General features: G+C 38.3%; 1 protein-coding gene and 1 long non-coding RNA gene across 3 annotated transcripts; both read right to left on the reverse strand.

The window, feature by feature from the left end:
- Positions 1 to 36: 36 nt before the first annotated feature.
- LOC114824349 (elongator complex protein 1-like) lies at positions 37 to 5,479 on the reverse strand. 2 transcript variants are annotated; one of them, XM_029101008.2, is made up of 5 exons: positions 5,173 to 5,479; positions 4,718 to 5,054; positions 1,388 to 4,430; positions 889 to 987; positions 37 to 788 (listed from the first exon to the last, which is right to left on the reverse strand). In XM_029101008.2, exons 1-5 carry the CDS (start codon positions 5,329 to 5,331, stop codon positions 473 to 475), a joined length of 3,954 nt encoding a protein of 1,317 aa, XP_028956841.2. In that variant the 5' UTR covers positions 5,332 to 5,479; the 3' UTR covers positions 37 to 472. The 2 variants fall into 2 exon arrangements, with proteins under 2 accessions (XP_028956841.2, XP_070681284.1); XM_070825183.1 differs by lacking the exon at positions 5,173 to 5,479 and having other exon boundaries at positions 4,722 to 4,857.
- A 2,384-nt stretch (positions 5,480 to 7,863) lies between these two features.
- Positions 7,864 to 9,003, reverse strand: LOC103422057 (uncharacterized). The gene is made up of 2 exons (XR_011581099.1): positions 8,392 to 9,003; positions 7,864 to 8,279 (listed from the first exon to the last, which is right to left on the reverse strand). It is a non-coding gene; the product is annotated as an uncharacterized lncRNA (long non-coding RNA).
- Between the last annotated feature and the right edge of the window lie 3,333 nt (positions 9,004 to 12,336).

The raw sequence follows: 12,336 nt of genomic DNA on the forward strand, positions 1-12,336 counted from the left end.
GTAAAAAACAGAACATACACGAATTCCTCCCAAGTAAAAAAAAAGAACCCAAATTTTTAACGAATTTAGTTTAATTACACTTGAGAAAAACATAATCAAGTATCTGATACAAGATCCAAACAATGAAAAACAAAATCGAGAATCACTTGCTTCTCTGATGAAATTGCCTTTCCTTACCCCCCCCCCCCCCCCCCTAACTCGTTTGCTTCCTACGCCTTTCGCCAACCAGCGTCTAGAGAACAGCATGCGCCAAACTCCGCACAGCAAGCAGATAACAGTTTTCTGTGTATCGACAATCTGGAGCCTTTCCAGTGCAAGGGATTCGCCAGATAATACAAGGAAATGTCAAATTTCTCCGGCTTCAAACAAGCTACCATCTACAGGCATCGCATGGACATTTCATCCATGCAAGGAACCTGACCAAGCTATGTCTCGAAAGATTTTGTTGTTAGAAAGTTACCAAACTCCCTTGTTAAGGGGAAAGAAATACTTTACATCGCCAAAAGAAAGCCTCGGAGTTCTGCACTTCACTTCGGATAATTTGTGTGTAATGATCCAAAGTCTGCGTATGCTCATCTGTGTTATCACTGGATATTGTATCTTCAGTTAGTTTGACTGCTGCCATATGAGACAGTTGAAGGTTTTCCCCAGCCCTTTGCAGCTTCCTTGCGATTTCAACCTCGCCAAGCATCATAAGCGAAAGTAACAAAGACTTTAGCTCTTGCAAAGCTCCAGTCGTTAGAGACATTCCCTTCAAGTGGTCTGCCAGAGCCAGTTCCTCGCCAGGACTAAAATGTCAAGTAGTTAATTTATTACCAATTGTTAGTGACCAGGAACAGTAACAATATTGGAAAAGAATCTCTTAATCTTTCACAATAACAATCATACCTGCCGGGGCGGATTTTTCCTCTTTTTCTCTGGCGCCTGGCATCTCTTGCCTTGCTGGCTGCCCTTGATCGGGTGGAAGTACCAGAGCTACCCCTGGTCCTGCACACGAGATTGGAAACCAATTAAAGACTGATGGTACAAACTACAGGCATTGAACTCAATGTGAGAACCATCCTCCACAATACGATCTTTGAAGAAATAGCTAAAAAATAAACTGAAATGCAACGTTCCAAAGAAGTAAATGTAAGAAATAATGGAAGGTGGAAAGAAGTGAGGGGAGACAGCAGCTGTGACCATCCTCAACAAGACGACATTGGCTGAAACAATATATTGCATACGGGTGCCACACCATTTGGGTCCGGGCACAGAAGTGATAATCAACACATTATGACCCTCTGATGGAGAACGTTAGCTACACAACTAGAAGAAAAAAAAAAACAAGATGCAAGATCTAGCCAAAGAGGAAAAGATATATGACAATAAGATGTAAAATACATACCCCGTGGTGTAAGCACTCATTCCACTGAAATTACTGCTAGCTTCTGAAGCAGTATCATCGTCAAGATCGTCCATTGACCATTCCTCTGACTTGATTTTTGCTGCAAGAAGTAACCTTCTTTGTCTTAAAGCCAAGTATCGAGCCAAGTACTTCCCTACTTTCTCCAAACCTTCCTCGTATTCACCAATGAGCAAGCTTGCACATTCCAAGGATGCATTCTTCACATCAGAGACCAAATCCTGTCTATTGTGCATTAAAGCGACTCTCAAAGCCTCCTCCCAATCCCTGGCGCTAATCAACAAATTCATCCCATTGTTAACGTCACCACAATACTCCAGAGCAATTTTGGCTGCTTCCCTTGGTTTACCAAGTGCTTGAAGTTCTTCACAAAGCTCATGAGCCATTTGCATGATCTCATCTTCACTCAGTTTTAGAAGCCCAGCAACTGTAAGCACCTTACTCCAATTACCACAAGCACGGTATGACTTCAAAGCCTTCTCCAAACTGGAACAACACAAATAAGTGGCAGCAGCATCATCGAAGCATTTTTCACCACTAAGATAATCTCCCCAGGCCTCAAGGACTTGCTTCTTCTTGGCAGGATTAGCAATCAATTGATGTCCCAAGGGGAAAAGTTGAGGATTTTTCCTCATCAGATTCAGAGAATCTGAGTAACAAGCGTCTCCTGCAGAAACAATGTGCTTGAGCGCTTTCTCAAACCTGTGCAGCCTAAGGTCAATGTTATAACGCATTAAAGTAACTGGCATCGATTCCAATTGTTGAAGAAAAGGAAGGAACTCTTTAGGGTCCCGCTGAGAGTTCAATGCCACCATAGCTGCAAGGTTCAAATCGTAAAGGCCTAAAGCAGCCTCATACACAGACTCAGAATCAGATAACCACAGGAGATGCTTCAAAGCCTCTTCAGCAGAGGGGTACGACATTCTCCTTTGGTCATTGGAACCTGACAATTCCATTTCACGGATAGCTTTTATTCTCTCCAAAGCCTCATCAAGTGCAGGGGGGTCACTACGAGCTAGAGTGGTTAAAATGCAAAGCTCCCTTGCAGGAACTTCTGGTGAATGTTCCTCAAGAGCCTTCCTTATGGCCAGAAGCACAGAAGGTATCTTGTTATTCGAATCAAAACCCTTGGAGTCATCTTTAGCTTCTTTCGGGAAGGGTAGAGAAATAAATTTTTTATACAGTGTCTCTATAATGTTTTCGTTGTTTATGGCACAAACAAACTCAGTTATGTAGTTCAAGTTATTAACCTGCTTGACAAATTCTGAAGCTGATTGGAGAAACACTTGCCAACCACAATAGTCAACAATGACATTGAAATCTATCCTATGCCGCCTCACCATGAGAAGTGCGTCTCTGAAGTGCCTCTGTACCAATGCATTGCAAATAGAGGCCAGGACCAATTTTCTTGGATACATGGATTCTAGGTTCCCCCGAGTTGTTTGCAAAATAACAGCAGCTTCGTCTCCATGCAGGACTCCAACAACTTTTGCACCTCTTTCCCATATGTTTATGAAGTCTCCATGATCTTCTCGTTTCTTGTTACCAGCTTGGATGGGTTTCTCATATTTTATTTCCAACTCTCTATGAAATATATCTGTGATGTCAGCAATAAAAAGGCAATCCTGCTTAGTTGCCAAAACTATATGCGTGATCACTTGGTCATCCAAATTTGAGTACAGAGAGAAACTGCTGCAGTTGTTGCATATTATCTTCCCATTGACGTGCAGCCTACAGCTCTCATCAAGTCCAAAAATTAAAGGTTCCAATGACCCACTGTTTCCAACTAGAACCACACTCATAGAAGGGCAAGTTGATGAGAAACTCCAATCATGTTTTGGAACTCCTCTAGGAATACCGAACTTTGGGACATACTCGCAAACCTTTCCACCATCAAATTGGACAAATGCCGAACCTTTTCTAGCAGGATTAGGAGCAATTGAAATAATCATCTCTTCTAGAGAGTTTTGGCCAGCAACTTTTGCATGCCAGCCTGAGCATGTCACTAAACCAGGGACATGATTCTCAGAACATACAAGCTCAACTTCCTGCAAATAAAAGCCGGCGCCATCCTCACTTGATGTAGTTTGAGATAAGTAATTACTATGACTGAACCCGTAGTGAGAAACAGCAAGAATTTTATGCGGGTCCAACCATGTCATATGCAAAAATGAACCAAATGGTGATTCAGAAATGGATGCTTCAGCAGCAAATTCTTTGCCTTCTAATTCTTCCCAAGTATCAGTGGCAGGAAGCTCAACGACACATAAAGAACCATCTGACAGAAAAGCAGCCAAACAGTTCCTAGAATTCTTGGAATAGAAAGCAAAGTCCCGGACAGCACTCAGGAATTTAAGGCTGAATAAGTACATCGGAGGTGGCATTATGTATAAAGAAAGAGGCGTTACAAGTATCTTGGAGTCATCAATTACTAGCGCAGTAGAGTCATCCATCACAGCTGAATTCCATATGAAGTCGTACGATGTAATCTGGCCACCAAGAGTCCAACATAACAACTGCAGTGACTTCGTTGGATTCCAGACAAACCTCACTCCATCCTGTCTTGGGTATCTAATTTCAGATTTCAAGTACCAGTGGTTGTTACTGAAATACCAAACCTTGACGCAGTCATAGTTTTCACATCGGACAACGGCAGCAAGCAGATCTGAGCTGCAATTCCACTTGAGAAATTCTATGGTTGCATTTGTTTGCTCATTGATGCTAAACAAGTTTCTTTCTAACCCATTCCTCTCAAAGAAAACTATTGAGGGGCACTCATTTTCCGATTTCCTATCATAAACAGCTGCAATTTTTGCTCCACTGGGCATCCAGTCCACAACTGATCCAATGAACGACTTTGATTCAGATACAGCATGTACTGCTCCCGAATGTCGCTCCCAAATTTTAAGCCTCTTAAGCATGGATGCCAAATCCTGCACCTCACTTAGGGTGACAAAGTACTTCCCATCACCACGCCAAGAAATAGGGCTTTCAAATGTGAACTTAGAAGATAATTGCTGTTCACCTGAAACCATAGTTTTTAACAGTCACTAAATTTCCAAATTAACCAAACCCATGTCATACACAAACGATAAGTGGACACCAACAGAAACCACGGAAATCCTCCAAGTAAGGAGGTCATGTGGCCAAATTAAAATGACCAAACTACAAGTTAGTCCTAAAATCTGATTCATAAGATTATCTTTTACCACACATTGGTATAATGTTATTTCTCAAACAACTAGCAAAAGATAAGCACAAAAGCAAAACTGAAATACCGAAAATCCACGAATAATGGAAAGAGGCCCTTACATACGTGGTTGCCATCTTCCGGTAGATCCTCAAGCGCAGTCTCGTACAACAAATCCCAATCCTGAGTCATCACCAGCACCTGCCCAGACCCAGTAGTTATGGCAAGAAGGTCACCATCCGGACTGGGGGCAATGCACTTGACACCGCCATCCACACCACCAACGACTTGGGTAGCATTAACACCCACAGAATGCAGCAGCAGAAGCCCATTGCCAGTTCCCACCAAAAGCGCCTCTTTCTCCATGAGGTAACTAAATGAAGTGATGAAGTCCTTGGGATCCAATTCGATTTGATTAACTTGCGCCGATATCGAGGTTTTGCTCCACGCCCTTTCATTCTACACCACAATCAATTATCAAAATTAGGGTTCCAATTAGAACAAGAAAATCAAACAAGCATGCATACAAACACACACATACATACATACATATATATACATACATATTTATATATACCTGGATGGACGAGAGGTGAGTGGCGTAAATGTTATTGTCGGAGGAAGCGAAGAACAAGCGATTCTGCTCGATGTCGAAAGCGGAGAAGAGTATGAGCTCCTCCTCGGATTGTAAGTGGAGATTCAGAGAGACCTCCGAGTAGAGCTTCAGATTATTCATTTTTTCCCCCAAATCTATGGAACTCCTAAGAGAGAGAGAGAGTGGGAGTTGTGCCCTAGCTAGTTACCAGCTATGGTTGCAGTGAAGGTTTTGAGGGTTTAGGAAGTAAACATCCCTCGCAGAGAAGACACGACAAACGACGTGTCGTGGTTTCGGAGAGTTTTATACTTTGAAGAGAATATAACTCTTCTTTTTTTTTCTTTTTTTTTTTTTTAAGGAGGACTAATTTATATTAATTTATTCATTTATAAGAAGGGGAATGGAGGCAGATTGTCTGCCATCCTGTTTGAATGTCTTTTTCATCCTCTCTTATTTTGTGCTGTCACGGTTAAGTCACGTCAACATTTTATATTAATTTTTTTATAATGATAATAAGACAAAAAACAATAAGAATATAAAATGTTGACGTGACTTAATTGTTACCGCACAAATAGAAGGGGATGGGAAGGGCACCCAAACAGGAGGGCTGACAATCTGCCTTTGAGGGGAATTCGAAATTGGGTAGGTATTTGCTCTGTTTGCGACTCTTCTATAAATTAATTTATATTAAATTCATGAATATTTATAACACAATCTCCAACTTATGGGATAAAGTTTAAAATATAAGCTTTAAAATAAACTTTAAAATCCTTCCAAACCATCTCCAATCATTGGGCTAAAAGAAACCCCGGAGAGAATATATCTTTAGGCTAAATTTCCCTCAAGATTTAAGCATGGCTTAAATTATTCTGGACCCACCAAACTGTCATATTTCAAAAAAAATTTTATTTGTTACTTATAATCTAAGAACTTGATCAAATGAGATCAAATCTAATGGTAAAAAAAAAAAATTTGACGGCCCAAAATTAAATCTAACGTCTAAAATTATTTAAGAAAATTATTTAAAACTTTATAAATACCTATGCATTTGTATGATTTTTAATTACTTATCGAAATTTAAATATTTTTAGATTAAAATATTCATAAAACACTACTTGTCGAAATTTAGAGTAAATTGTAGTAATAGTCCCTCAACTAAAAATCTATTACCCTTGGTCACTCAACTAAAAATTCATTATCATTGGTCCCTCAACTTTAATCCAACTAGAGAGTCCATCAACTTTAACCTAATTGAAATAATGGTCCCTTAACTTTAACCTAATTGTAGCAATGGTCTATCCAACATAACTCGTTTTGACAAAATTATGACGAATTTGACGAAAAAGACCATAGCTACACGTTTTGATAAGTTGAGGGACCCTAATTGTATTAATGGTCCTTCCAACATAACTTATTTTGACGAAGTTGACGAAAATGACCATAGCTACACATTTTGATAAGTTGAGGGATCAATGGTAATGGATTTTTACTTTAGGGATCATTGCTCCAATTTGATTAAAGTTAAGGGATCATTGCTACAATTTACTCCGAAATTTAAATATTTTAAGATTAAAATGTTCATAAAAATAAATTAAAATTAATAACAGATCTTTTATTTTAAAAAAAGTTACCAAAAAGAAAAAATTAAGCTAAAATCATTTTTTAATAATTTCAGACTAAAATTTTAAGATTTATCCCCAAGGATTAGGGATGGTCTATGGTGGAGAATTCGAAATTGAGAGTGTATTTGCTTGTTTCCGACTCTTGTATTTTTAGGTTTAGCTATTTTATTTGTTTTGACAAAACAATGTTTTAAATTATTTCAGTACATAATTAAGTGTATATAATAGAGTTAAAGAGCTACTAGACCCATCTCATTGTTCTATTTTTCCATCCAAATTATAATATTACCCACCATAAAAAGTTAAAAATTGAAATGTTATTTTCCACCCACTATTATCCAAAATAGCCTGTAACTATTATTCTTAAAAGTTGAAATGCTATTTCGCCAACAATGAAGTCTTCGATGACGATAATCTACCAACAAATGAATAACCCTCCAAATGCTCTACTATTGTGATTATGCACTTCAATAATTATCATCAATATTTAATCATCATCAGTTGATAATTGGAAAGAACATCCACACTTTTTTGTTCTAGAATTCCTTCTATCCTCATCATTTATGTCTAATATCTATTCATTTCACAACCCAATGTAAGTATAGGGCTCATGTCACTTTTTCGCATCCAACCTATTATTATTCTATATCTTTTAAGGTTCTTATCGGTTATTTTACAGATGGGCGAACTTGTAATTAAACATTTTATTTAAAGTGGATGAGGAGATAAGACACTAGGGTGAAAACAACATCACTATAGAGTTATGCAAGTTTCAAATTTCAAATCGGATTCAGAGTACTAAATACATTCCAATTCCTATCCAATTTTTTTTTCGGATTTCAAAATTTCAGTTTTGGAATTAAATCAGCCGAAATATTTTGAAATATTTAGGCTCAAAATCAACAGGAATCGAATATTCCTAGCTATCCGAGTTGCACCCCTAGGCGGGACTATCCAACAAACGTCTCACCAACTTCTTTGCCCTTTGAAAACATTGTCATTGGTCAATAAATAAATAAAAATCACACAGCCTATCATATATACCATGTAATACAAGAACAAAACCAATGAGGATCATCTTTCGTTAGCATTGATGATTTGGTACATCTTTCATTCCTTATCTCTTTAAGTTAAGGGATTAATGATAGCCACAAGTTTGCCAATATAAAAGCGATGCACTTTACATGAACAAATAAATATGATTATATATACATATGATTATATATACATATGATATATATATATATATATGTATGTATATACTGAGTACAGAAATCATTGATTCATTAGAACCTAGCTGAGAGGAACTGCATTTGCTTGAGAAGAGGAGTTAGGGTTTCCATGAGTTCTTCACATGGATGATTGTGAACTCCTTCATACGTTGTGACGACGATGCTTGTGTCGTTTGATAGCCTCTGGACCTGCTTCTTCACACTGCATGTGTTATGTGTGCATCGATAGTAACTCCTACACAAACACACACGCACGCATGAATATATACATGTTAAATGTTAATTAAATAATAAACTGACACAATAGAAAGAATTAAACTAACTGAACCAGAATAATTAAAGTAAACCTGGGACATAAGGTGTTCTTGACGGCTTTCTGTCCGTACTTTCTCCAGCGGAAGCCATCATCAAGAATATAATCCGTGCTTCGAGTATGGAATGCAACCCTAGGCCGGCTCGATCTTCTTGTATAATTCCTACTACTCCCACCGCCTTTCCTTCTATTCGAACCCCTTATTTCTTCCGCACGATCACCCGCTTGATCATGATTATTATGAGTAGTAAGTAGGTCACCTGCAGGTTGATCACCAGAGAGGAGGCTGATCCAATCAATGTCAGGTGGAATCTGGACTTGGTGATGATGAGGATCTGGAGGAGAATGAGGGTTGTCGAAAAGGTTGATGGAGAGAGATGATGATGAGGGTGTAAAGAGGTTATTTTGGGGTGGGAATTGATATGTTGGTGAGGATGATGATGTTGCTGCAGCAGGAGATGGATAATATTGGTTTTCCATACATGAGAGAGAGAGAGGGAGAGAACTGAGAATGTTTGGTGATGGAACTTGGATACTTACATATAAGCTTTCAACCAACGTTGAAAGGTGGGGGAGGTGAGAAGAGGTTGGCTGACCCACAGTACTACTCTGCGTATGAGAGAGAGAGAGAGAGAGAGAGAGAGAGAGAGAGAGAGAGAGCTGAAAGTTGGACAGAGGAGGCTTAATTAGCTAGCTAGCTTAATAAGGGTTTGATCAATCTCTAATTTTTCGTGTGAGTGGGAGGGGTAATGTATGTGTAAAGCCAACTACATCTCAACTACTTCTGTTGAGCTGCCCTTAATTAATCTCATTCAAAGGAGAGAGAAGCTAGAGAGAGACGTGCCTTAATATACATATCGTTATCATCAATGCTTTTCATTGCATGCATATATTTGCACTTGCATGCTTCTCTCTCTCTCTCTCTCTCTCTCTCTCTCTGTGGATAGGCACATGCCCATGCATGTCATGAGTAATGCAGTGGTTGGCGTTGTGGTTCTACCATAAAATTAAAGGAAAACTAACTAAAATTGTTTGAAAACTATGAGTTTTAACGATAAGGACAAAATAAAGGGTAAAGTGAATAATACTAGAATTGACTTTTTAGTGTAAAAATATGGTTTTTCGTTAAAGTGAACAATACCGAGAGCTTTTCGTTAAAATTTCCTAAAATTAATTGGGAGAGTAGCCCAACTTTATTTATAAGTTCATGCAAGGTCCTCCTCTCATTAATAAGAGATTCATTTTAAACATGTCTTCTCACGTGTGGGATTCATTCTCGTTTACCTATTTCCAATTTTTTTCTTTTTACCGTAGAAAATAGTAAAAACTGCTTGATGAACTTTTGCAATGCTCATAAATCTCCAGTCCTTAAATTTTTTTCGAGAGAATCCCCGTCTGGGTCCATTCAAGTGCATGCATCTCCTCAATTTCCTGCGCTTAAACCATTGAAATTTTCTCGGGAAACAATTAGGCTCACCAAATACATCTGACTTTGAACAGAATACCTAAAAGCTTGTCCACGATATAACTTAATTAAACTGGGTTTTGGATAACAGTGATGATTCAAGCTCGGCAATGCAGGTGCTCAAATGGGCTTCCCTGCAAAAACGGTTTAATCACATTGCTATACGTATTTTTTGATTGTTTTGCAACTGGGTTTGGCTGGAAATATGGAGGAGATGGAGGGGTTTTGTCAAAATATGCTGAAGGATAGGTACGCACCCGGTGTCGAAGAGGCACTTTTAGGCCTTGGCACTGATTGATGTGTTTATTAGATATTGCAGGCTAAGTAAGGCAGTAGGGTGCTTGTGAATTTGAAAGCACAATGCCCTTGTTCTGTCTGGAAAATGAACCGGAGGTGGGAATTAGATTGTTCGAAATGATGAGAGTTTCTTAATTTGCACCGGATTCATTGGTTTATGAGGTTCTGTTTAATAACCATGATTGCTTGATTCTTTGACACTTGTCAAAATCTGATGAGATGAGTTAGTTCTAGTTAGTTGCAAATAGGAGTGAGTTAGTTAAAGGGTAATTGAGTAATTGTGATGTATTAGACTACCATATAATACCTTGCAAGAGACTTTGAGATAATATATATATATATATATATGGTAAATTATATAGTAACCCCTCAGATTTGAGGTCTATTGCAATCTTATACATCTTTAAAACATTTCACTTTCATACCTCACGTACTATTGTCTATTGCAATCTTATACAATATCTTTAAAACATTTCACTTTCATACCTCACGTACTATTTTATTTCAATTTCATACAACCGTTACATTTTCCATCCATGGATCTGTTAAATGCTGACGTGGCTGCCAAATGTCTGCCATGTGGCAAATAAAATAATTTTTTAATTTTTTGCCAAATGTCTGTCATGTGGCAAATAAAATAATTTTTTAATTTTTTTTAAAAAAACATGTCTGCCACCTTCTTCTTCTTCTTCTTCTTCTTCTTCTTCTTCTTCTTCTTCTTCTTCTTCTTCTTCTTCTTCTTCTTCTTCTTCTTCTTCTTCTTCTTCTTCTTCTTCTTCTTCGTCCTCCTCCTCCTCCTCCTCCTCCTCTTCCTCCTCCTCCTCCTCCTTCTCTTCTTCTTCTTCTTCTTCTTCTTCTTCTTCTTCTTCTTCTTCTTCTTCCTCTTCTTCTTCCTCCTCCTCCTCCTCCTTCTCTTCTTCTTCTTCCTCCTTCTTCTTCTGGGTTGCAGGGGGTTCGATCATTCTTTTTTTTTTTTCTTCTTCTTCTTCTTCTTCCTCCTCCTCCTCTTACTTCTTCTTTTCTTCTTCTTCTTCCTTCTGGTTCGGTCCCTTCCTTCTGGTTCGGTCCCTTCTTTTTTTTTTCTTTTTTTTTTCTTCTTCTTCTTCCTCCTCCTCCTCCTCTTTCTTCTTCTCTTATGGGTTCGGTCCCTTTCTTCTTTTTTTTATTTTCTTCTTCTTCTTCTTCTTCCACCTCCTCCTCTTTCTTCTTCTCTTCCTCCTCTTTCTTCTTCTCTTCTGGGTTCGGTCCCTTTTTTTTTTTCTTCTTCTTCTTCCTCCTCCTCCTCTTTCTTCTTCTCTTCCTCCTCTTTCTTCTTCTCTTCTGGGTTCGGTCCCTTTCTTTTCTTTTTTTTCTTCCTCCTCTTTCTTCTTCTCTTCCTCCTCTTTCTTCTTCTCTTCTGGATTCGGTCCCTTTCTTTTTTCTTTTTTTTTCCTTCTTCTTCTTCTTCTTCTTCTTCCTCCTCCTCCTCCTCTTTCTTCTTCTCTTCTGGGTTTAGTCCCTTTCTTCTTTTTCTTCTTCTTCTTCTTCCTCCTCCTCTTTCTTCTTCTCTTCTTCTTCTTCCTCCTTGTTCTGGGTTCGATCCCCTTCTTCTTCTTTTTTTCTTCTTCTTCTTCTTCCTCCTCCTCCTCTTTCTTCTTCTTCTTCTTCTTCCTCCTCCTCCTCTTTCTTCTTCTTCTTCTTCTTCCTCCTTCTTCTTCTGGGTTGCAGGGGTTCGGTCCCTTTTTTTTTCTTCCAATTTCAGGTTTTTTTAAAAAAAAATTAAAATTTTATTTTATTTGTCACATGGCAAACATTTGGCAGCCACATGGCATATATGTGGCAGCCAAGTCAGCATTTAACAGATTCATGGATGGAAAATGTAACGGTTGTATGAAATTGAAATAAAATAGTACTTGAGGTATGAAAGTGAAATGTTTTAAAGATGTTGTATAAGATTGCAAATAGACCTCAAACCTGAGAGGCTACTATATAATTTACTCATATATATATATATTTTGCCTCAAAGTTCGTCTCACTCCAGCATTGCTACCATGGGAAGAGATTTTGAGGAGAATTTATTGATAAACAAGAAAAATACAATATGTCAGGGGGGACATGATGCCAAACCCAGACCATTAAAGAATTCATAACAACAATTCAAAACCTCTTTCAGCAGAACCTATAACAAGGAAGCTTATAAAGGTTGTGAGAATAAGCAGCTGCAGCATAAGGAGGGCA

Source organism: Malus domestica, chromosome 01 (assembly GCF_042453785.1).
Source record: "Malus domestica chromosome 01, GDT2T_hap1".
In the NCBI taxonomy this organism is placed as follows: domain Eukaryota; kingdom Viridiplantae; phylum Streptophyta; class Magnoliopsida; order Rosales; family Rosaceae; genus Malus; species Malus domestica.